This window comes from Cucumis sativus, chromosome 2 (genome assembly GCF_000004075.3).
Source record: "Cucumis sativus cultivar 9930 chromosome 2, Cucumber_9930_V3, whole genome shotgun sequence".
Classification (NCBI taxonomy): domain Eukaryota; kingdom Viridiplantae; phylum Streptophyta; class Magnoliopsida; order Cucurbitales; family Cucurbitaceae; genus Cucumis; species Cucumis sativus.
This window is the reverse complement of record NC_026656.2, coordinates 6202144-6228951: the sequence shown is the minus strand read 5'-3', so window position 1 is coordinate 6228951 and position 26808 is coordinate 6202144. Positions and strand designations below refer to the sequence as shown.

The following is a 26808-nucleotide window of genomic DNA, read 5'->3' as shown; positions in this document are numbered from 1 at the left end:
AGAATGATCAGATGTACTTTTCTTTGTACCAAAACACTCGAGTGCTTGACTAAACTTACCAAACCATGCACGAGGATTTTGTTTCAACCCATACAAAGACTTTCGAAGGCGACATACCTTATCACACTCCCCCTGGACAACAAACCCAGGTGCTTGCTCCATACAATCTTCTTCTTGAAAATCACCATGAAGAAAGCATTTTTAACATTGAGTTGATGCAAGAGCTAACTGTGAGTAGAAACCATGGAAAGAAAGAATCAAATGGAAGTTAACTTGGTAATAGGAGAAAATGTATCAAAATAATCGATCCCATAGATTTCGGCATAACCTTTGGCAACGAGACAAGCTTTCAACTGGGCGATTGTTCCATTGAGATTGACCTTTATAGCAAACACCCACTTACACCCAATCGCCTTCTTTTCGATCGAATGCGAAACCAAATCCCAAGTACCATTCTCATCCAAAGTAGTCATCTCCTCAATCATTGCACTACGCCACCCATGATGAGATAAAACTTCACGAATAGAGTTAGGAATAGATGTGGAATCAAGAGATGTAATAAAGGAATACGTCGGAGAGGACAAGTAGGTATATGAAACAAACAAAGAAATACGATAAGTACAACTGTGTTTACCTTTGCGAAGGGCATGGGAAGATCATCACTAGGTCCTAGATCAAATGGAGAAAAAGTTTGTGGTTGACATGATTCTGAAGGTTGTTGTGCAGGACACCTCAAGTAGACACGACGAATAGGTGGGCTGGAGAGAAGAGAAAGAGAGGAAGGTAGGAAAAAGGGCAATGCAAGAGAGGTAATCTCATGGAGAAAAAAATCGTCGTTCTCCTCCTAACTCGAACTAGACAACAGTTGACTAAAAGGTAGAGTTTCAAAAAATGTAACATTAGGAGATCTCAGATATCTATTCAGAGTAGGACAATAACAATTGTACTCCTTTTGAACATGCAAATAGCCTAAGAAAATGCATTTCAAAGACTGTGGATTTAACTTAGTACGATAAGGACGAGCATCCCAAAAGGACACAATGAGGAATCTCACCATTGAGAACAAAGGTAGGTATTCGATTAATTAGGAAGCAAGAAGTGGAAATAGCATCGGCCCAAAAGGGCTTCAAAACATGCATCTGAAATGATAAAGCACGAGCTGTTTCAAGTAGATGCCTATTTTTTCTTTCAGCGACTCCATTTTTAGATGGAGCATCGGCATAAAAGGATTGATTAATGATGCCAAGATCACGCAAGTACCTACTAAATGCACCCCCTTGATCCTTAGGCCTTTTTGTTCTATGTTCTCTCTATAATTCTCTTGTACTTTGAGCATTAGCCTCATTTCAATCATTAATGAAGGGGCATGTTTCCTTTTTTAAAAAAATCTCTATATTCAAAATGTAACCAACTATATAAACATTTTTTTATAAATTTAAGGTTTTATTTTTGGATTTGTCAGATAGATTTTATTTTTTTATTTGTTAGATTTAAAGGATCACTATCAATAGCAAAATTTTATTTGTTTTATGTGATTTCCTTCCTAGTATAGAAAACTATTTGTTATCAATTAATCCTTGGTATATACAAACCCAAAGGAGTTTTGTAGTTCCCTACCTTTTTTTATGAATAAAATTTTAGTGTTTTTCTTAAACCTTTGCCTAATCCATGTTGATGGCACAATTGTGAGCAGTTTCTAAAACAACATAAAAGAGGACATCCTCCTAGACTCTCATGTAGCCAATACTAGATATTTTACATAACTGAAATATGGTAGAACTCACCTTCCAAACAAGTTGCCTGCAGCGATTGTTCTCCCATGCACAAAGTAGTCAACACTCTCAGTCACTTCAGTTAGGAGTTCTCCAGTTACAAGTACCTGCGCAATTAACAAATACAATGGTTATAGCATTGAGAACGACCATACCTATAAATATATTGGTCACTGATAATGTACTTTGTCTATTGATGTATATAGTCAACTATTAATTTTCGATGTTTACTAATGGGAGAAGAGATTGCAGAGTTTCAAGAGATGATTGGTTTAATTTCAGTAAGGAGGGTATCAGAGACACTTGACAAAAAAATGTGGTCTTTAGAGAGTAACGAAATGTTCTCGATTGAATATCTTACAATTCATCTTTCCCCCTCTCACCTTTAGATAATGTGTTGCACTTGGCTTTAGGAAAGACTAAAAGTCCAAGAAAGAGTGAATATTCTAGTTTGGATTTTGTTATTCGATGAATTGAATGTGTCAACTATTTTGCAGTGAGAATTGCCAAGTTGCCTTTCCCCTTCAATCTGTCGATTTTGTCTTCTCCACCTTTAACATGCCATAGGTGTTTCACAAGGTGTTTAGAGAATCGGTTAGACATTTTCTAGGAGGGCCTTATTTTAATAAGACCTCTTAGATAATATGGGGGAATGAAGTCAAAGCATTATTGACAAATTTGTGGTTTGAAAGAAACCAAAAGGACTTTTCATAACAAATCTCTAGGTTGGCTAGATCGCTTTAAAGTTGCTCATAGAAACACCTCATTGTGGTGCAAAATCTAAGGATGTTGATATGTACAGCATTTCTGAACTAAACCTGAATTGGAATGCCTTCATTGCAGCAAACTAACCAGGGTTTAGGGTCAATTAGTCTGCTGCTTCATTTATTCACACTACTTTACAGTTTGGATATTTTGTGCATTCGGGCTTGTTTCCTTGGATTACCATACATTCTTATTCATGTTGTCAAGTCCATTTCTTTGGCCTCAGTTTTCATGTATTTACTAGTTTGTACAGATATGATGAGAATGCCAAGGGGGTGTCAACCTAGTTGAGATTTTCGGATGCATCTACCGTTCCTTAGGTTCTTTTGCTCATAGTATAACTCTCTTGTATTGTGATCTTTTGTCTCATTACTATCATTAATAAAACAGACTTGTTTCCCTTTCAGAAAAAAAAAAAAAGAAACTCAATGAAAACTATTTGCTAAAAGGTTATATTTTTCTTGTCCTACTCATTGAGTCTTGTCGTTTAAAGTAGTGCAAGTGGAGTTCACTATGATTTTTAGAATCATGAGAAAAATAAATTCAACACCAAAACCTATAAACATCTTAAAGCTAAACTCAAATCATGAAAGGGAAAAAAGGTAGTTTGCACTTCGCTCTAGTTGTAGAGGGGAGGGACGTTTATTTTTCTTTAAATATAGAGAGGAGGGTCATTTAGTTCCAGGTCCATATTTCAAGTCCCAACTTGTTTAGTTTTTTCTTTAAAATTAAGAAAGAGAATATAAATTACCATTGTGCGAGCCTCAAGGCTTATGATCAAATATGCATGATATTCATCATCATCAGGAACCATTCTAGAAGAATCAGCAATACTACCACGAGTATTTTTGTGGTAAACAGTCCAAATGCCTTTACAACCTGGCAGCTCAACCTGAAAATCCCATAAACGAACATATACAAATGTCACATATGGCGACTGCAATCACGGTAGGTCAAGCCAGCTTGTCAACAAACCAAGAAAACATTAGCAGATAATCAGGACTTTCTTTTCAAGGATTTATACAGTTGATTTCATTTTCACCGATAGACTAATTGTTCTCAACAATCAAACAACAACAACGTTGTAGGTCAGGTGGATTGTCCCGTGAGATTAGTTAAGGTGCGAGTAAGCTGGCCCGAACACTCACAAATATAAAAGACAAGAAAACCAATAACAATGGTTCAGTGATAGGACTGGCATCATTTGCAAACTATTCAAACAGAAATCATAGTTTTTAACATTACAATAAAGGACCAAAGGACCGGACAAGTTATACCATGACATGTCATAAAAATTCTGCTTACTCTGTCCTTTTACTTTCAAATGATACAATTTTTCATTGAATTAATGTAAGAGGCGGATATTAGAGATACAGGTAAACCAATGCCCAAACGGAAGGTGAGGGAAAAATAAAAGATACAACAATTCTAAGGTGGAAAGATACTATCATTCCAGTTTAAACACACGTCCTGAATAGGAAATCCAGCAAAGAGCTCGTAAATAGAGAATCATAAGGAAGGATTACAATCATCACAATAATATACCTCGGTAATCATTTCAGGGCGAATTGACTGGCGAAGAATGCATAATGCCCCATTTTTACCATGACCCGAACAACAAACCTAAAAATTATCGAACATGAGAAATTACGCATCTACTTCAACTAAATACTAGAACTATGTAGATTTATTCATAATTATTGGTTACTAACGAGTTCATAATTGCTTTGTTTGGCAATTCCAGTGGCATTAGGATCTGCATTAATTCTTAAACCGTAGGAGAAATCCTTCAGAGGTCCAATATTGATCAATGAGTCTCTAACAGCAAAAGAAAAAATTTTCTGCGTGCATGAAAAGGACCTGATGTCAGAAAGCAAAGCAGCAAGAATTCATATAAGACTATAATATTCTGAGTAAAACAATGTAGATTTATTCTCTTGGTAATGATTCACTAGAGAAACTAACCTACTTTTAACGATATAAGAATTAACCATTGGATTGAAACAGTGAATAGATACAAAAATGTTCTAAGAAAACAAACTTCTAGAAATTAAATATATAAAGAGAATCTGAATCGATACACACAATCTCTAGCATGATTTTAAGCGGTCTGTTTCAGTCACACCCACATTGTACTACACATGTTTTGCCTCTTGTGTAAGAGAAGCTAGACAAATAATTCAAGACTAGGAAAATAAGTTAACCAGAACATGGAGTGGAAATGTCCTAGAGCTATTCTAGCTAGAGTGAGAGATTTTTCTACCTCTTTTATAGATGATTAATTCCTCAAGTCAACCCTTTTGTTTGATGATTGTGCTTTGATCAAGTTGGACCAAGGAACATTGGAGGATTCCATAGTCCTTGGAAATGGCAGGAAATAGGAGCGTTTCATTTATAATTCGACTCAAATGTTATCACTAATCCCTTATTTGTTAATAATGCATTGATTGAGATACGTCGTATACCTTTAAGTGAGCTCATTGATAACCCAGGTAAACGGCAAGAGTTTGGTGTTTTCCATTTAAAGATCGAAAAACGGTTTCATAGTATACCAATTTTGTGAAGGGCTATGGAGGTTGGATTTCAATAAAAAATCTACCACTAGACTACTGGTGCAGACAAACATTTGAATTAATTGGAGTTCACTTCGAACGCTTTGAAAATATTGCAATGAAAACTTTCAATCTCATTAGTATTTTTTTTTTAAATGATACAAGTCTCACTATTATTAATATTGAAAAATAAATAGACAAAGCTCAATCATAAGGGTTATACAAAGAACAATAGGGGGAGGGAGGATCATTCTCATTAATATTCTAGAGGCTAAAATAGAAGTAAAGGAGAATCTTTGTGGATTCATTCCGGCAAACACGAAATAACAAATGAAAAGAAAGGAAATATATTCTTAAATTTTGGAGACATCTTCAGTTGTTCCACCCAACAATGTACAAGGAGAGCTACTTTTCAAGATTTTTCAAATCCATTGGACATCATTAGATTAAATCAAGTTATGATAGATGAAGGGATAAAAGGAAAATCATTGGGGATCTAAGTTCCATTTTCTTCTCCCTTCAAGATTCATTCCAAGTAAGCAAAGATTTCCTTCTCATCCTCCTGAAAATAAAACTAGACTCAAGCTCAGCATCCTTTGGAGACTCACTGAAACTCCAAGAAATTATCAAAACCAGGGGAGGCGCAACTTTCCGAAACTCATTCTTGGCCAGGCGTTAACTTCATTAAACAGACAGTTAGAATATTAAAAAAAAACACTCCAAATCTGAAACTCCTTCAGGGTGAAATTGACAGAGGGCGAATGAAGATCTTCAAGTTCCAAGCCAACTCGGGGTGGATCTTCAACTGTGACAATTGGCCTTATTCAGGAGGGCACTCTACCCATGGAATCTGCTCAGAGTAAATATACAAGGTTGGTTCTCCTTCTGTAGAATGCTGGAAAAGAATGTAGACATAGTAGATTACTCTTGTTGGTTCTCAGCCATTTCTACTAAAGCTCCCTTCCAGCCTTCAGTGGAAAAACAAAGTTATGCTGCTACTGTTAAATCCAAAATCTCAAACCAATCAGTATCTAAGTCTGGAAAAATGGAACCACACCTAGATTCCAACCATAGAGATCCTTCTTAGGTCTCCATTTGTCATCCCCCTTCAATTTAAAAACAATGATTAATTAAAAACCATGAGGTGGCTAAGCTTAACTTTGATAACCTTTGGATTATTTCAAAACTTTTTGTTTATGATGATTGGAGATGAATCCGCAAATTTCTAGAATCAAAATTCCAAACCAACATTGTTATTAGCCCCCTTTATGATTACAACGCACTAATCAACCTTGATCAAGGCTCCCTTAATGACTTAATTAGTGCAATGAGAAAATGGCAGACATGGGGCAAATTTCACCTTAAATTTGAAAAGTGGGACAGTTCGAAACACAGTAGGCCACTAATGTTGAAAGGCTATGGAGGTTGGATTAAAGTGAAGAACCTTCCCCTTGATTTCTGGTGTGGAATATTTTCGAAGCAATTGGAGACCATTTGGAGGACTCATAGAAATAGCCACTGAAACCCTTAATTTTACCAATTATAGTGAAGCCCACATTAAGGTCAAGAAGAACTAGTGTGGTCTTGTTCCCTCAACGATCGAAATTTCAGACCAAATGAGGGGAAACATATTTCTACATTTTGGAGACTTTGAGTTTCTAAGCCCTCCTTTTTCCAGAAAATCCCCCAGCGTGCAAGATGTTTACAGGAATTTTGTTGACCGGCTGAGGATAAGAGAAGCTTTGCTTGATGAGTGTGATCTCTCCTCCTTCCGACCAGTACTTAATGTACCAAGATCAGTTTTTGCAATCTTACCAAAATGCAGAAACCCTTTTCAATCTCTGCAACATTTTCCAACCATATGTCCAGCGCCGGAGAAGATGAAAGGTTCTGATTCACAGGTGGCAGCCAACTCCATTTGAGAACCTGAACAGGCTCCACTTTTAATTAATGAAACCCCTAATGGTCACAGCTGAATCAAAAAGAAACTAGGGCCCACAAAAAGAAATCAACTTCCCATTAATTCGGCAGTTGTAAATCTAAGTAGAGAGAGAATAAATGGTAAATCCATTTAATTACTATCATCAAAATTATGAAATTTCCTCAAAAGGAATTAAAGATAACAGTTTTCCCTCCAACCAACGGCAGTTTTCTAATCTGACCTCCACAACTCCTTCAGTTTATGCTTATGCAACAAGACTAATTCTTCACAAGGTGACATATCTCTCCAAGTACAAGTTCTGAAAATTCTGAAGCACTATTCTCGGAAGCATACATCTTTTAATAAGTTATGAACTGCCTTATTGGAGTCTGAATTGAATGAAGGTTGTGGCATCAAAATTCTGAAGCACTATTCTTGGAAGCATACCTCTCATAGCTTATCTCCAAATGTTTGTCCTATGTGTTTGCAGGATTCTGAAGATTTACAGCATCTGTCTTTTAAGTGTTCCTTCGCAGAGAATTGTTGGCTTGACCTCTTAGGATGTTTCAACATCAGTTGGACTTTTCACTCTGGATTCAAGAAAAATGTAAAGCAGCTACTAATCGGCCGGAATTATAACAAAAAAATCAAGATTGGCCCTTCTTTCAGAAATTTGGTTTGAATGAAATCCAAGAATTTTTCAAAACAAGTCCTCCAATTGGATGATTAGATTGGAATGTGCTAAAATCAACGCATCCTCTTGGTGCTCCTTAGCTAAAGCTTTTGAAGCCTACTCCATCCAAAACATTAGCCTTAACTGGCACGAGTTCATCTTTGATTAGATAATATTATGCTTCTTATAGTCTTCTTTAAATGTTGTATTTTTCCACTCCTAGTTGTCCTTGTTCTTTTGTACTTCAATCTAAGTTCGGAAGTGAAAAAAGTGCTATGGGGTGTAAACCTAGTTGAGATGTCTGGGTGCACTTACTTACCCTTATGGCTTAGATTTTGTATCTTCATTGTACCCAACACAATATTGTCTATTCATATTATTAATGAAGAGGCTTGTCTCATTTTTCAAAAAATAAATGAGACTAATGCTTGAAGTGCAAAAAAATTATACTAAGAGCAAAAAGGACAGGGAAAAAAATATAGCCCAAACTGAAACTGAAACAAGCAGATGCAGACAACTCAACTAAGACGACACCTAAAACAATCACAAGCAACAATCAAAGGTGATGTAATTGTCAATTGAACACCTCCTTTTGCCTTTCATAGTACTTTGACTGATTAATATGAAACCATTATGGATACCCTTTAATGGACACATTTTGGACACCCTTTAATGGACACATTTTGGACACCTTCTTTTGGGCTTTTGCCTTCCATTGTATGATTATTAAAGGACACGTTTTGAAAAGGATTTGCACGTCGAAACCAATACCAACTCTTGGACTTCTTTCAGAATTTCTAAGCGCCTCTGTATTCTCTCTAATGAGTAAAGTACTGTCGTTGCTTTTCTGATTTATCCATATAGGTAAAAGATTTTGTAGACAAAAAGAGAGAGAATAGAGCTTTTTATTGAAATGATGGAAAGAGATTAATGCATAGAAGTAAAAGGTAAATGAAATAAGTGAAAAGGGTTAAGAAAGATTGAATATTGTTCACATAGTTAATTCTATAAAACCTGAGCAGACTCTGTATTATTTGCAGCCGAACCATACAAGGATAGCTCATCTCCTCCAACCATATCTTGTAGAGCATCAGAAGATGACCTACGCATTCGCTTGGCTGTATGTGCATCAACTTCAATATCTCCACCCTATAAAGTGTACAAATTATTAATATGCATGGCACTTGAGATGTTCATGAAAAGAAATTTTCAAATTATTATAACAAACTGACTCCAAAATTTATCAGTAAATAAATTTCTTTGTTCACAATCAAAGGAAAATCAAATAAAACTTCATTATCTCCCATCAATTCAACTTATCCAGGTAAGACTTTAAACCGTTGGAGGGAATGAAAATATCATCCTAATGGAAAATTTTCCTTAACCAGCTTCGACAGTCCACAAATTACCAATCAGAATATAAGTTCATGGAATATAAATTTTATATGTAACAAATGAACTTATTCAACTCCATGCTTTATTAATAAATGAACTTCCTTCTTCTCAATGAACGGTCATATGCTGATATTTATTTATAATAGAAGGAATCTTCTTCGATTAAAAAGCACATGCTAACAGCAAATAAACAGAACCTTCATTATTAAAAATAATAAAAGTAGTAATGTTGGTGCATAAAGTTAAATGCCATAGAAGTAAGTGAGTTGGAAACAAGAGAGTAAGAATCGTTAAATCACAAATTGACCAACAAGCTTAGGTTGAAGAGTTATTGGAAATCGTCTAAACGAGAAAATTTCCAAGTCTCCTTTATTAATTAATAATGAAAAGAAAGCTCAAAATACATTTATACAATGAGCAAATAACTTAAAGATCAGTAGCTGCATCAGAACATCAACTAGGTTGACACCCCATGGCACCCTCATCTAGGAAGCACGAACACGAACACCGACACGTGACACAAGACATGACCATACGCCCAATTTTCAGAAAAGTAGGACACGTCACGTTCGGGACACGTTATTTTTTAAAATTATACATATATATGAATATATGTAGATACATAGATATATAGTATTTTTATAAAAACAATACTGTTATTAAAAATTATGCTTTTATTAATTATTTTAAATACTAGTATTGAAAATAAGAAGACAAGATATACGTGGAATACCTTAGTATAGGGAGAAAAAACCACGATAGAAGCAGCACTTATTATTTTCAATAATCAAAAGAGTACAATAAGGGAGAATATATCTATAAGCAATAATAAGCCCCGACAAATAAGGAAATAAAACTAGGGTACAATAAATTACACAAATACCCTTGATGCTATAAAAACTCCATTAGCCTCTAATTTTCAACCTCCCCCTCAAGTTGGAGCGTAGATGTCAATTAGGCCCAACTTGCTAACACAACAATCAAAGCTCTGCCCGAGTAACCCTTTGGTGAGGATGTCAACAATTTGTTGACTAGAAGGAATGTACAGGATACAAATAGAGTCACTGTCAAGTTTCTCCTTTATAAAATGTTTGTCTATCTCTACATGTTTCTGTCATGTAGAACTGAGTTATTGGCTATGATTATAGCAGCTTTATTGTCACAGAAGAGCTTCATAGATAACTCAGTCCAGCTTAAGATCAAACAAAACACTTTGCATCTAGATCTTTTCACAAATTTCCAAACTCATAGCCCTGTATTCGACTTCAGCACTACTCCTAGCGACAACACCCTGCTTCTTACTCCTCCAAGTAACAAGATTACCCCACACAAAGCTACAGTAACTTGAAGTGGACTTTCTGTCAGTAATTGATCTTGCACAATCAGAGTCGATATAAACCTCAATACATTTTCTGTCAGTTTTTCGAAACACCAGATCTTTACTTGAAGTAGTTTTCAAGTATCTCAGAATGTGATTCACAACTTCTGTGTATTCTTCATAGGTGCTTGCATAAACTGACAAACAGTGCTAACTACATAGAAGATTTCCCAGTTTTGCATTGAATTCCATACGGGTATCGACAGGTCTGCATCCAATCATGTTTCCATTAACAAGTCAAGAGTATACTTTCTTTGTGAAACGGAGATCCCTCAATCGTGTCACCTCCATCCCAAGGAAGTATTTCAAATTCTTTAGGTCTTTGATTTCAAACTCGTCACCCATTTTCTTTTTCAACCTGGTAATCTCAACAATATTGTCTCCTAACAAGACAATATCACCACATGCACAATCAACACAACAATTTTCCCAAATTCAGACCTTTTTGTAAACAGTATGATCACCTGAGAAAAGCCTCGAGATTTCACAAAGGTAGTAAATCTATCAAACCATGCCCTAGGAGATTGTTTCAAACCATAAAGAGATTTTTGAAGCTTACAAACTTGGTGGTCAAACTAAACTTCAAAGCTTGGAGGACTCATTTACACTTCTTCCAAATCACCATAAAGGAAAGCAGTTTTTACATCAGGTTGGTAGCGAAGCCACTCTTTATTGACTGCAACAGATAAAAGAACCCTGACTCTTTGGCACAGGGAAAAGGTCAATGATTAATCAACCCCATAAGTCTGAGTGAACCCTTTTGCAACAAGCCTACCTTCTGTGTTTAAGATCCCATCTGATTTGTACTTCAAAGTGAACACCCATATGCATCTCACTGTCTTATGCTCTTTAGGAAGAGTGCAAAGATTTCATGTCTTATTCTTCTCAAGTGCTCCCATTTCTTCCATGACAGCAATCTTCCACTTAGGACTTTCTATAGCTTCATGTATGTTCTTTGGTATTGTTGCAGTGTCGAGACTTGCAGTAAGCGTCATAAACTTAGGCGATAGATTATTGTAAGTATGTAGTTACACATAGATTGTTTTGTACAAGACCTAGTACCTTTTCTCAAGGCAATGGCATGTCAAGAGAGGGATCATAGCTCTCCAGCTTATATGAGTCATCTGGGCTAGTCTCACACACCTGAGTGTCTGTTAGAGTTTCATCCCTTCTAGCAATCCTATTCTCTCCTAGGATTGTCATATTAGTTATGTCAACCTCAACCACATCAACAATATCGTTCTCAACACACAAGTTATTATTGTTAAGTTCAATAGTCCCTTTAGCTTGTGTTGGTTTAGATTCATGAACCAAAGCTGACGGAAGAGTAGGGGGCACCATTTCCTTTTGAAGATTCTGTGTGTAGTAAGTTATCTAGGGGACTTGGTTGGTGGGTAAAACGGTGTCATGAATAATGAGTTCAAGAGGCTCATTAGGGGATATTGGTACGAAAGGAATGGGATTTATCAATGAGGAGAAAGACCCAAATGAGATGGGTATGATCATTAATAAAGGTTACAAACAAACATTTCTCTAGAGCGGTAGTGACAAGTGAGGGCCCTCAAAACATAACTATGAATGTGGGTAAATGACTGGGTAGGTTTGTAGGTTTGAGACGGAAACAAAACTCCGTGTTGTTTTGCACGAATACACACATCACAAGACAGAGGAGATATCTACTTTACAAAATATGTGAGGAAATAGATATTTCATATATTAAACGTTTGGGTGACCAAGACGAAAGTGCACAACATACAATCTTTTTCAGAAGTAAAAAATAAGATGACAGCAAACTAGTCCTACAACAATCCCTTGAGGAAGCATCATCACCAAGGAGATAGGGTCACGTACTAGGTCGGGTAGAGACAATTATCTTCCCCGAGCTCAAGTCCTAAAAAGAAACAGTATCATGTGAGAAGACAGCTTGACAAAGTAAATCCCTGGATATCTTACTGATAGATAGTAAATTGTAAGATATCTTAGGCACATGTAACACATTCGGTAAAATGAGACTATCAAAAGGGGAAATATGACCCTTGTCAGCAGTAGGAGCAAAGGACCCATTTGCAATCCTAATTCTTTCATTGCCAACACATAGGAGATATGATATAAAATATTCAGAGGATCCAGTTAAATGGTTTGCAGCACCTGACCTGTTTCAAAGTTTCAAGTCTTAGGGAAACCATTTTATAAACTATAAAGTTTTAAATCTAAAAAATAGGTACATTTTGGGGAAACAATTAGGTTGTGGACAATTCGGTGTCATTTGATCATGTTCTGATAGGATGGCTAGTGAGATGTTGGCTTGCAGGTCCAGGATAGATTGATGACCGTCGATGATGTGCACAGTGTTAAGCTTGAGATTGAAATAACGTCTAGATTGTCAAGCCATCCAAATGTTGTAATTCTAAAGGCAGACTACGAGGAGGGAGAATGTGTGGACTTTACTAATGGAGTTATGTGATAAAGGGATGCTCTTCCACTCCAAATCTTGACTGGGTATGAAAATCACCAACACCTCGATAGTTGTCCGGTATACGCTGGTGAGGAAGATAATGGTTCGGTTGCAGATATGACAAGGTTATGGGCTACAGCGACGCATAGACAATAGGGTGTTGCGACTGAAGGTAAACTTCACTTGTCAACGTGTGCAACTGCAGGAAAAGGCTCATGAGGAACCTTCGAGTGCTACATCGACGCAGAAGAAGGCTCATGTCAGCGCGTGGGGGATCTTCGGTTGCAGATCTGGTGGCACATGGACTTCAAAAGGTTGCAACTTGAGGGTTTCATTCAACTGCTTGTGCAGCTAAAGGTAGGGGTTCGCTTGAGCTGTCTAAAGCTAGCGGAAGAGGTCCTCCATGGCAGCGGCTATCCTTGCATCCACAGCGACAGCAACGGTGGCTTCAATGACTGTGGTTTTGTCAACAGTGGTTTCCTTTGCATGGGTTCCATCAAGAGTTGTGTCATCTAAGGTTTTTCCATTATTCCGCTCTGATACCATATAGAAAATAATGACAAAAGCTAACACACAAGATTATGTGGAAACCCTAGTTCAGAGAGAAAAACCACAGTATTGTTTTCTTATTATTTTCTAATCATCACAAAAGATACAATAGAGGAAAATAAATAAACAACAAGAGCTTATTATAAAAAATGAAAGAATATTAGGGCAAATCTACCCTTGGGCTTAAGCCCACTAATTCTAACGATATCTAACACTTTCACAAAATACAAGAGAACAACATTAACTAGAAGTGTGCAAGGTAAGCAACAAAAGTAAGTTTATGGATCCCAACACACCTCGTCCTTTAAATTGGATGCCAATCCTGAGGATCCCACTCCACAACTAAACTGCACAAGTAAACTATCTCCCAATCGACTGCCCAGAAAAAATAATGAATTTCCAATTGATGCAATGCCCTACGTATCATTCCAACAAGATATACATAAAGATCAGTTTCAATATTCTGTCAAGCTCCCTATCGATAATAAAAGAGAACTTATATACTCATACATAAACCTCGTTTATTAATCAAACTAGAAACTAAAATGGTAGGATAAAGTAGCATCAAACTAACCGATGTGAGTACTGAAGCTTTAGACTTCGAAAGGTCAAGTCTCTGCACAACCCTGCAAATCAACAGATTATTATTCCGTCCTCAAAATGTTAGCATGAGAGAAGCTGACAATTATGATGGTGATGCTATGAAATCGGAAATATATGGGCATCATGAAAAATGGAAGTGCTCACCGTCCATCATAGACAAGTGCCAGCAATAATAGCTCCCCAGTCTTGGTTGACAGCAAGGCCACATCATTTACCAACCATGTAGCATTGGCAGCGTCCAATTCCACATTAAAATTTGATCTAGGCATATCTTGACTGAATTATGATGAAACCATAAGTTTGTGACAAAGCAAAAACCAAGGGATGAAAAGGCTAGACCAAAAATAAACAAAAAACAAAAAAGATGAAATGCCCCACAAAAAGGTATTATATTGCACACCACTCCAAGAAGAAAGGAACCATGAAAGAACAAGAAGACAACGTCCATGAGATAAACAGGTGAAAGAAACCAAACGGAGGGTACTGCATACCACAATCCTCCATAAAGGAATGTGAATGTCATTCGTAACTTAAAAAATCAAATGGAGGAAATGAAATCCACCTTGGGATATGAATTTGCAAAGACCATGACTGATATAGAAAAAAACTCATCAACCCTAAATATCTCAAACATTCAAGAAAACAGAACAATATTCAGTTCCAAGAGTAGGTGTGATGATTATAACCCCCATCATTTCTGCATTTGAATGATGAATATTTTCATGCACTACCATCTGACCTTAGGTGTATATCAAAAAAAATGTTCAGTTCAATGAGTACATTATCCAGCGTTAATGAACTGAATGCCAAAATTGATTTGCATTCTAGTTATTATCTTATATAGGCATGCAACATATTATTCAAACAAAAAAGAATGATTTACATGATGTCAGATATCCCAGCATGAATACCAACTAAAAACTGATAAATGCTTTCCAATTTCAAGGAGAAGAAGAGGTTGCAAATGTTCACGAAAAAATAAATGAAAAAAGCAGATAAATAAACAAAGAAAATGGAAATGAGAGAGAAATGCAACCTGCTATCGGCAGAAACAGCATAATTATTCAAAGCCAACATGCATGAAGCTGACTGAAATAGAGAGCCAGCATGTTAGATTGACACAATATGACAAAACTCCAGAGTAAGTAATCAAAATATAAACTGGAGAAACCCATATACGACAAGGCCACACACAAAAAATTACTTCAGCTCTTCTTTTTGGGAAGAAGACAAATACTTTGTTCACTAAAAAGTACATGAGTTACCTGACTGTTATAATGTATACTATTTGCACTGATGACAAGTACACCACCAATTGGCGATGGCACCGCAAGCAGCTTGTAAGCATCATGAGGTAGGTTCTACATCACAGAGGAAAAAGGAAAAAGCAATTGAAGGAAAATTAGTGTCGACTGCAAGAGTTCTAAGAAAAGAAAGATTAATAGTAACGTATAAGTAATTAAAACCACCTCACCTCACCAAAACCATAGCAATTGAACATTGACCATCTTGATCAAACATTAATCATTTCGAAACTTTTTGCACAACTACCACCATTTCCACTTATTTTAAATTAAGGCCATATGATTAACCATGTTTTAGATCACTTCAATTAGACAAAGAAATCAGTGGTAACTCAAAAAATGAAGGGAACAGATGGACAATTGTGTCGAGAAGTGATAGACCATAGCAATATGTCAAAGATCAAAGGAAGGCCAGAGGATTTTCCCCTGATACAGTGCAGCACACATACAGCACTCAATTTAAATAATAATATCATTATTACATTTTTTTATGAAAATAATACTTTTATTGTAAAAAATTAAAGAATACAAGGGCATACAAAAAACCGACCCACAAAAGAAGGGAGCACTCTCTATAGAGCGGTACTCCAACCATGCAAAATAACACCTATAGCATAGTTACAAAAAGTCTTCAAAACGAAACATGAAAACAAATGAGGGACTAAACCTCCCTAGGTTCGCGCTCCACTTGCCCAACAAAACCCAAAACAATGGTTCACTCCTGCAAGCTGTAGAAAAAACGACCCTTCTCACCACAAAGCAGGTTAAGAAGAAAGCCCGCAATCATCACACAAACATCTCTGTTATGAGTAACCATGATCCCAAACGTCGAATAGAAATAATTCTAAACTCCACTAAAAAACTCACAATGCCAAATAATACAATCCATGTTTCTCCATCTCTCAACAAAGAATACAACAAAAAGTAGCAGCGAGGGAAACTTCCTCTTAAGCCAATCCATCTTGTTAGCACGGCCGTATAAAACTTGGCAAGTAAAGAACCTCACTTTCCAAGGAATTTTAAAACTCTATAACACCAAAAAAATCAATAAACCTATGGGAGAAAGATCAACCAAATTACACGAGGAGGAACCCCTCCAAAGGATCAAGGCTCCATATCCTCACATCTCTTCTCCCACACCTAAAGGGATGACCATCAAGTAAAGAAAGAATAGAGACCACTTTCTGTCATTTCCCTGTGGGAAAGAGCCCATAAAACTCAAAAGATTGAACAAGAGCTCCCAAACCACACAAGAAAGTCATAAAAAAATGATTTTTATGAGCAAACAAATCGTCCAAATGTAAAGAATTGTGTATTTATTTATTCATTACTATTGTAGATATGATTGAAGTGTGTCTTTATGTATCAAGGTCTTTTAGGTAGATATTTAATTTATGTATCAAGGTTTTTTTATGTAACTTATTATTTTATAGATTTTTCTCCTAGTTTGTTACTAACCCTAGGTTGCCAAATTTGTAGCTTTAAAAGGTCATCTCACCTGATGAGTGAAATAAGAAGTTATTATTCTTCTCAAATCAATGAGACGAAGAAACAATGAACAAATAGGACTCTTCCTACCCAATGATATTTCTAAAAATATGTATCTCTCCTCTCCCTCACCACACAACGGACCAAATGAATAAAAGAAAGGATCTCTCTTGAAATATTCCTCCACAAGTTTCCCTAAGTACCACATGTAGAGCTTTAACATGTTGGAAATCGCAGACCATTTATCAAATTCAACACGCCTTGATACAATCCAAAGATAGATAAAAATTTCTTCAAATACTTCAAAATTCTTTTGAATCCAATACTCCAACTTACTTTGTTTAGCGGGTCTTAAAACAGTCTTAAAACAGGGGTTGATTTCCGGCTGAAATCCTCTTGAACGATCAAGCTCTGTTTTTCTTAAGGTAGAACAGTGTAGCTTGCATGCCTCACTTTACTCACAATATTGACAAGGTTGAATCCTTTCTTTGAAAGTTCATAAAATGTCAGCTCTCTTCTTAGGATAGGAAGTGAAACATAATCATCCTTCAAATTTAAAACTCCCAAAGCATATCAGCAAAAATTTGCCACTCCTTGGTTGAAGCCCCCGTTGGAACGTGAATAAAGAATCTACGCCCTGAGGAAGGCCAAACTACGCATAGCCAACCCAATGAGGTATTGATCTTGGACAATTATGTTTAACCAGAATCGCCTCTTCCATTCCTTACAAAATAACTTGATAAAGAAGTCATAGTCAAATATGAGACATTTTCCACAAACCAAATTAGTTGTGAATTAGAGAGAACAAGATGCTTGCTGGCTTCCATGCAGAAATGAACTTCATTAACTCTACAACTATTCACTTCCATTTCTTAGACTTGTCGAGATGAAAGTTGGGCGAACGTTGTGGTCGAAGCTAGAGCAGTTATGAGTCGATGATCAAGTTTACTAAGTGGGGAGGTGGGGAAAGGAAGGAGGAACAAGGCTTACCCCTGAGGAAGGAACAAGGCTTACTACAGACAAAAGATCATGGTCTCTCAAGCCAAGTGATTCGTTCTCTGTTAAATCTTTGGTCAATCACCTCTCCTTGGCTTCATTTATTGATAATTCATTGCAAATAAGTTTATGGAAATCAAAAAGTCCAAGGAGAGTGAATATTTCTACATGGATCATGCTGTTTGGCAGCTTGAATTTGCATCAGTCATGCAAAGAAAGCTTCCCACTCACTATATTTCACTTCATATATCTCCTCTTTTTCTTAGAAGCCAGGAGGATCTCCATCACCTATTATTCGAATGTGTTTATGCAGTTAATTGTTGGAGCCGGCTCTTCCATACCTTTAATCTCTGTTGGGTTTTCGATAATGACTAAGAATAATGTGCTCCAAATACTTGTTGGTCCAGCCCTGTAGAAGAAAGCTTACTTGCTGTGGTCAGTGTGGTGTAGGGCAGTCAAGGCCTTGTTAATGGAGTTATGATTTTGAAAAGGATACGAGTCTCACTAATATTAATATTCAAAATAGAGAGAAAGCTCAATGTATATAAGGGTATACATAGAGCAAAAGGAGGGAGGATCAGCACACGCACACGCACGCACCCAAGCATCTCAACTAGGTTAGTGGAATTATGGTTTTAAAGAAATAAGAGGGCTTTCCACAACAAGACTTCATGTTGGATGGATCGCTATGAATTTGCCCGTCTGAATGCTACATTCTGGTGTTCCTTATCCAAAGCCTTTCAAGATTACTCCTTGCAAGAAATCATAGTGAATTGGCAGGCTTCATATTCCCTCCACGTTGATGCTATGTCCTACCTTCGGTGGATCTTTTATTCTCAGTTTGTGCAGGGCTTGTGTTTTTAGTCCCTGTTTTCAGTTTCATTATGACTTCATTATATTTTGATTACTGGACTTTTTTAGCCCATGTACACTTCTTTTATTTCTTCCCATGTATTTTGTTTAGATTTCTTATGTGATTTAAGCTATAATTTGACCCCAAAAATAATGCTGTATTTGTAATTTCAACACTCAATAAAACTAAGGGCCAACTCAACAAATATACTGGTTAAGGAAAAGATTTAAATGCAATATATTATTTGATAAAAAAAATATATCTGTACAGTTTAAGTTGGTGAACTTTTTGAGAGTCCTAGTAAGACTTATCCAACTTTATACTTACACTGGCAGACCATATTAGAGGATGTTGCTTCAATGTTGTGCTAATACTTAGTGCAGAAACCATACACGTGTGATGCTTCCAAGAAACACGACCAGCCCAGGTAAGTTCCTGTTCATGAAGGATCACCATCACAGGTTCAATATAACCTAAAAGGGGAGAAATCTTCCGTCAAAAACATCAAACAAGAAAAAAAACCATTCAAGATTTAATCTTTAAATGAAAACCGGAGCTATATTTTAAAAATAAAATAAAATTTAAAAAATCACTAAACAAGTGAAAAGTTATAATGTGAAAATGTATCAAAATCATCAGCCTCAACCTAGGAAGCACGGACACCAACACGCAACACGATAAGGCGGTACCCCAATTTCTAAAGAAGTAGAACATGACACATTGGGGACGTTATTATCATTCTTTATATATATGTATATGTTTAATGATACTGTCATTAAAAATAATGTTTTTATTAATTTAAAATACTAGTTTTCTATTAAGTACTAAAAATAATTAATATTTTGTTTTTTTTTTTAAACAGAGACAAACCTCTTCATTAATAATGGAAAATGAGACTAATGCAAGAGCAAAATAAGAAAAGACAAAAACATCCAAACAAACTGCCCAAGATGATCTCGGCCAATACAAGGGAAAACGACCAAAACAAACAATCGCAAAGAAACAAGCTAAAAAAGCGAAATCCAACAAAAGAAATTGAAGCTAAAACAGCACCAAGAAGAGATCTAAATACAAAGCATAACAAAATAACTTTCTCAAAAGGAAAACATTTGAATCTTCAATCTAGAGACTAGCAAAAAGATGAAACTGGCAATCTCAAAGCTATCATGCCAAAGTAGTCCAAAATCAGAAGAGGCATCAAAAAATCTTTCCAAATATCAGAACAAAGTGGCTTCACCTGTCCCCCTCATGAGAGAAAAACCCGAAGCGACTAAAGAAGGACCAAAATTCAGAAGAAGGCATTTAAACGACTGAGACAAATTTTGCTTTCTAATGGTTTGGCTTCCACTACCCAACAGTGAAACTACAAGCCATTCGTTTGACTGACACATGGCCTTTTGGCCATACCAGGTCTCCAAAAGCTACATTCCAGCCCAGATTTTCTCGTAGTCTAACTTCTACTTCTTCCCCAGAATCTAATATTCCACAGGGTATTTCTGGAAGCAACAAAAAAGAAAGAAAGAAGCACCCTAGTTAACAAGTTTCTCTACCCACCTATCAAAAGGAAACCCCAGTGTTTTAGGAAATTTTACAAAAAAGGTTGTACCTCCTTTTGCAACACCTCAACACCCCACATTGAATCTTCAAATACAAAGTTTGATATTCTAGTTGAAAACACATCCCCCAGGCGTGTAGAAGTATTAAATAATATTCAACAAAATATTTCTCTTGTAAAGCCACTCTAATAGATTCCAACGCCTTTTTTTACCATAACACGATTCATGATGAACAATATAATCTCAAACCATAGTTTCTGGCAATGAAGACTTCCAAATATGAGTTGCACGAAACATAAACATTCTCTCCTACTGAACTAAATACTTTTTGGCAGTTACCATTAAAAGCTAGCAATACTTTACCATACGAACCATGAGCAAAACTTTTCTTCAACACATACCTCAACTTTAGGAATTGATTCAAGCAAACCAATAAAACTATCAAAGCCTTCAAGATTAAAACACTGAACTTTAAATCATATCTTCTTTTTTTTTTCAAACAAAGAAAAGCCATTCCACCCAAAGGTCATCCTGAGCAAAGCCATTCCACCCCAAGATCATCCCAAACAAGGCCAGTCCACAACGAGATCTTCCAAAGATACATCAAAACTACCCAAAAACTTTCAACTTCTCTTTCTGATTTCTCTTACTATATTGGAATAATATTGGACTAACAACATGAGAGGGCTGAACTACTAATTTAAGCCAATAATTCCACAATCATTAACTATTGGCAACAAATCCTTTGGCAGATACAGGGGAACTTTATTTGGAGGGAAGTCTTCATCATTAAACAGAGCATTAAGATCCACCTCTTCAATTTCTGAGTCTAATTTAAGGTCACACGCACTGAGAGCACCGGCTGATTCTTCACTACTAACACTGAATGGAGAGGAAATATCAAGCTGGTTCTTGAAAGAATAATCAGCTTTGCAAGGGGAGCCTTGCAGAATAGAAGCCTTTGTGTTAGTGATGGTGGATTTAGAAAAAATGAAAGCTCAGATGTAGAATCTACATTTATTGACCTAATGAAGCATTCAGGGACCTAAACTTTAGAGTTGTATACTTCCAGAAGATCCGGGCTTCTATCAAAAATGGAGTGCTTGATGGGACGGATCCAAAGGGGGAACTCTAAGATCACAAACCCCATTTAATTTAAATTTTAGTAGGGCAGTCCAAATATTGTTGGAGGGATCGGTAGGATTTAGGAATTCAAAACCTCCAAAATGGAGGTAGATATTTCTCCCTTTAAGGTCAGTAACTTCAATCGTGGACGGCACAAAACCACATAAGTTCTACTTAACTTGAATCCGGGCTTCACTTACGTTGGTTAAGTTCAGAGATTCAGAGGTTATATCCGTGAGACTTCCAAAGTGATCCCTAGTAACCTCAAAGGTACTTCTACACCAGTAATCCAAAGGGAGGTTTTTAATCTTGAGCCAACTTCCATAGCCTTTTTTAACAAGCAGCCGGCTATGTTTGAGGTTATCCCATCTTTCGAATTTGAAGTGAAAATTCCCCAGGCCTGCCATTTACCTTCCTCACGGATGAAGTCAAATATTGATCCTTGGTCAATGCTAATGAGGGCATTCTCATCATAAAGAAAATTTATAAAAAAAATCGTTTGGAAAGAACTTCCAGCCTCTTAAGAATCAGCCTCCAAGCGTCTTATAATCCATAGAATTTCAAAATTACAACTTCATGGTTCTTAATCAACCGTTGCTTCTGTTTTGGAGGGGAGAATGGTTGGGCACTTGAAGCTTCCCATTTTAACTAGGAATCTAACCGATTTCCTTGGTTTTGGACCTTGGAGCAGAGAAATTAGACAGACTAGATTGTCATTCCAACGTAACTTATTTTTCCTCTCATATTCGAAGAAGGAATCTTGGAGATATTATCAGAATACCATCTAGCGTAATCCAATTTTTCGACAAATTTTCCCAGCATCGTACAGAACAATTTCCAACCTTGCGATCTTTTCCTAAGCACACTCTAATATTGAAAAGACCCCCTGAGTATGGTCATTGATCGCAACTTAGAATCCATCTAGACTTAGCTTGAAACTTCAAAATTCTCACTCTTCCTCTGTCAATGTCCCCGAGTTTCCTAATATGGTTGTCCACCAAAATTCTGAGTAAGTCAACAATTACTCAATGAGTCCATCTAAGTTGACTATCAGAAAGAGAGATGCTTCTGCCAGCTTCTACATCTTCAATAAAGCAAACATCTTCCTCTTTCCAAATGCAATAGTGTGACTGATCAATTTTGCAACTAACAACCTCCCTGTTGTGCTTTGAGAATTAAAAAAGAGGTCTGCTGAGAAACTCGGCTCTCGGAGAGGGGAGAGAGGAGGGAGGAGAGAGGGGAGAGAACTTACCTTGCTCAACTATCCAGAAAACCTCCCCCTGTAATCTAGTTCTACTTGGAAACTTGCTTGCAAAGGTATTTTAATTATTAAAAATAATCTTTTTTGTAAATATTAATAAAGAAAAGGAAAAAGGCATTTAAAAGAAAGAAAAAAATGAGGATCCCATCTAAGAAAAACAACCCACGGCCACATCATAAAACAGATGTAAATGAGGCCCAGTGGCACATTTAAAAGAAAAAAAATCCTAACCCTAATTCTGCCCTTCCCCTTCCTATTAAGACCCACAAACACATAAAAGAAAAAAAAAACAGAAATGCAAGAGAAACCATAGTCATTGGCATGGAGGTCTGAGTTTGAGAAAGGAGGAATATTGGTGGGGTTTGAAAGCAGCAGAAAGAGAAAGCCGACATGAATGATGAACAATGGTCATCTGGAAAGGAGATGAGCAGCCGTCATCCGAGGAGGAGTTGAGCAGTAGTCATCCAGCAAGAAGAAAGTTGGTCGTTCAGAGTGTGTCTCAAGCGTGTCCCCGAGTGTCAGATTTAAAAAGATAACAAAAAAATCAGATATACAATTTTGTGTGTCAGACGCATGTCATGCAAGTGTCAATGTTGGACACACTTCATCTAAAATGAAGTGTCCATGCTTCCTAGGCCTCAACTCTAACCAAAAGAATAGAACCCCGCACATGAAAATGTAAATATAAACTTTGCACCAAAAACTCATGGAATACAAGAGGTTCAAGGGATTCTAGTCTGAGACTTCTAGTCAAAAAGTTCTTAAATCAAGCATGTTCCCTTGTTTGCTCTTGTTTAATAAAGAAGCAAGGGGAATATGAAAAGATGTCGAATTATAATTTGCAAGCAGACACATCAAAGAGATTTCTATTGCTAAATAATCATAACGATGTGGAGAGGATATTACATTTCCTTTAGATCATGGGTTTTGTTTGATGGGTATGAATATTTGATGTAGGGTTCTGGGCTTTCTTTTTAATTATGTTGATGTTTTTTTTTTAAACAAAAACAGAGGTTTTTATTGATAAAACAAAAAGAGTCTAATGATGCTCAAATTACAATGAAACGTAAAATTAAAAGCAATCTAGGTTGAAGGGATCAACAAGCGCACCAAGATATTTCAACTAGGTTGACACAACCATAGCACCCTCGTCATATCCATAAAGGAAATTCTTCTAATGAGAAGAGATACAAGTTTCCAGAAACTACAAATAAAAAACAATAAATATAACTTAGATGACAAATGTCATAATTAGATGGAAGAGATGAAAGCATTTCAATTAAGCAAATATCCTGTATGGAGTAATTTGTGGAAACATTGGATTGGGAGCACCATGTCGAGCCTAAGAGGCAGCTGAATCTACGCAGTTTGACCAAACTGTAAGATTGTTGTGAAATCCCTCTTATTCCATTCAACCAAAATCTCTAAAAGTAAGTCCTGGTTGGTCATTTTGTTCAGCCGGTTTTGTTGGTTGTTAGCTTGGAGTTATTTGGTTGTTAGCTTCAAGCTCTTCTGTATTTTCCCTTCAAATTAAATGGAATAGAATATTTTTTATTCCTACATTATTGTTAGATACAAAAGCCTTCTTATATAGGAGATAGGCTAATTACATAAAAAAGGAAAGAATTATAAAGAGAAAAAAATAAAATAAAATAAAATCGTAGATAATTTTACAATTAAATCTTATTTACATCCAACACTCCCCCTCAAGCTGATTTAAATATATCTTCCATTGCCAGCTTGGATATCATTCTCTCGAACTATACTTTTGGTAGCCCTTTAGTCAACACATTGGCAACTTGTTCTGAAGTTTCTCCTTTATAGAATGTTTATCAATTTCAAGGTCTTATCATATAAAATTGGATTAGGGACTATAGAAATAGCAGCTTTGTTGACACAATATACACGTATAGGTATCTTTTAAGAGACATTTAGTTCTTCTAGTAATCTTTTTATCCATATTCCTTCACAAATACCAAGAGCTAGAGCTCTAAACTCTGCTTCAGCACTACTGCTTGAATATGTTTCAAGTTCGTAGGGAGTATATGACTCATCCAATGATTTTCTTGAATCAGCCAGTCTTGGACGTTCTTCTTGGGCTATAAAAATCCATTCTTAATGATTCTTGATAATTCTTTAATTCATCCAACTCTCATACGTCAATTTCTTGGAAAAATGAGTTTGATTGGATAGTTGGGCCCTTTTTCAATATTGTTGCTTTCTTATTCCATCCCAAACTGCCTTAGAAACATCATCAGTGTCACTAGAATCACTAATCAAATTTCAAATGTGGAGAATGATCTTTGAGAAAATCAAGCACGGGAAAAATTAGTATGTTGGAAATCAGTTTTAAATTTTTGGATTTTAGATAAGAGTTTAGATATAGATAGTATCTAACATTATATTTAAATTTTATTATTTTTTTCATAGCTCCTTTTAAATTTTAGATTTTAGAAAATGTTTAGATCTGGCTGTGAAATCTAAAACATTTTAGAATTTTTCTAAACATTATATTTTAGAATTTTTCTAAACATTTTCTACCCATAGATATTATATTTTAGAAAATGTTTAGATATTAGATTTTAGAATTTTGTAATCCAATCCTTTTAATGAGACAACTCTGGGTGTGAAAAGGAATTCTAAAATTCCCTTATTAATTAGAAAAGGTAGGTCATGAGCATAATGCAAAACTAGGGTCTCTTTGTTTTTTTATATCCGTGAGTGTCTGGATCAACTTAAGCGCACATCGACTAATCTTATGGGTCAATCCGTCTGACCCTACAATATTTGGGTGTCAAGAAAACTCGTAGGAAATTAATTCCTAGGTAGGTAGCCACCATTGATTGAACTCATGACCTCTTAGTTAGTCATTGAGACTATGTCTCCTTTTTTACCACTAGGCTAACCCATGATGGTTCTAGAGCCTCTTGATACACCATTTATCCCAAATAAACTATATATTCTTTCAAAGAGAAACTTTATGAACAATGCATACAAATGAAGAATGATCAATGTCATCAAAATTATTAAAATTCTCATAATGGTTGCCATAATTAAAATGCTATAGGACACAAAGAATCGAGACAATATAATAATAGCTTAAAAAAAATAAGACGTGAGTAAGAATAAAGTAGGATCAGTATGATAGAAAACCAAGGAATTTTCAATATACACTCACCGTGTACAAATACAAAATCTTTTACATGCTTCACATCCAAATCCCTTAGGTTAATGAGGTATGACGATTCCACTCGAGCAGAAATTGCACCTGTATTACCAAAAGCTTCATCGTCCACAACCAAACCGGAACCAGCCTAACAAACAAATCATGAGAAACCAAACTCTCATTTAAGGCAAAACAAGAAAAAGTCCAAAGCAAGGAGCCGAAGAAAACAAACATGTTTCAATCTTTAATCTATACGAAGGAATGGTTGAAATTTTTTCATTGATGGTTGATCTCACCTTTCAAACTTATGGAACTTTAATGTATCTTTAATGTACAAACAAAGCATGCATTATATTGTCTTGCACAACCAAATAAAAGAGATTGAAAGGCAAAAGGCACCTGAGAAGCCTTAAGTATTATCATTTGCAAACCATAGACAAGAACTCCTCCACACCTGCCTTGAGGGTCAACCTTTACTACTGGACCTCTTGCAAATGATTCTCGACCTCTTTTCAAATGAAGCCATTGAGGGCCATCAAAGCAATGCATTGAGCTACAAACAAAAATTTCTACTCAATAATGATTGTCAAATGCCAAAAAAATTTAGACGACTAAAATAATAAATAACCAGAGTATCATCTTCCACAAGTTCTTTCCAAGATGGTATCTTTGCATATCTATCTGGTGGAGGAAGGAAGAAAAAAATTAGGAAGTTATTTGGAGAGGCAGGATTATTACATGCATAACAAACAAGTATTTGTCTTGATATTTAAGTCATAATAAAATTGGAGCCCAAGAAGCATTTTTGGTCAACCAGGTTACTAGACAACGAAAATCAACAACAATTGAGGAAGTGGAGAAAGACTAGGACCATGTGCATTTGGAATGATTTACAAAAGGAAATACCAAAAGCTTAAAATTTATACATCCCATGTAATTGTAATTATTTTTTATAATCACACTATCTTTGTTTGAAAGTTCAAACACCTGCACGTG

General features: G+C 36.0%; 1 protein-coding gene and 1 non-coding gene across 5 annotated transcripts in view; one reads left to right on the top strand and one right to left on the bottom strand.

Annotated features, from left to right (window-relative positions):
- The window catches only part of LOC101220950 (cleavage and polyadenylation specificity factor subunit 1), a 49919-nt gene that overhangs the window by 22182 nt on the left and 929 nt on the right, over window positions 1–26808 (bottom strand). Inside the window, exons 3-15 of one of the 4 annotated variants that reach the window (XM_011650696.2) lie at window positions 26212–26365; window positions 25825–25960; window positions 19032–19177; window positions 15329–15424; window positions 15100–15152; window positions 14208–14339; window positions 14035–14086; window positions 13757–13876; window positions 8698–8832; window positions 4250–4378; window positions 4083–4160; window positions 3289–3429; window positions 1785–1879 (exon numbers count right to left, since the gene is read on the bottom strand). In XM_011650696.2, the coding sequence (XP_011648998.1) occupies window positions 1785–1879; window positions 3289–3429; window positions 4083–4160; window positions 4250–4378; window positions 8698–8832; window positions 13757–13876; window positions 14035–14086; window positions 14208–14339; window positions 15100–15152; window positions 15329–15424; window positions 19032–19177; window positions 25825–25960; window positions 26212–26365 (1467 nt within the window). Of the gene's footprint in view, window positions 1–1784; window positions 1880–3288; window positions 3430–4082; window positions 4161–4249; window positions 4379–8697; window positions 8833–13756; window positions 13877–14034; window positions 14087–14207; window positions 14340–15099; window positions 15153–15328; window positions 15425–19031; window positions 19178–23756; window positions 24104–25824; window positions 25961–26211; window positions 26366–26808 lie in introns of those variants that run through there. The other 3 variants (XM_031880940.1, XM_031880939.1, XM_031880941.1) reach the window with 3 other exon arrangements.
- On the top strand, window positions 14729–14807 carry LOC116402304. The gene has a single exon (XR_004214816.1). It is a non-coding gene; the product is annotated as a small nucleolar RNA Z195/SNORD33/SNORD32 family (small nucleolar RNA).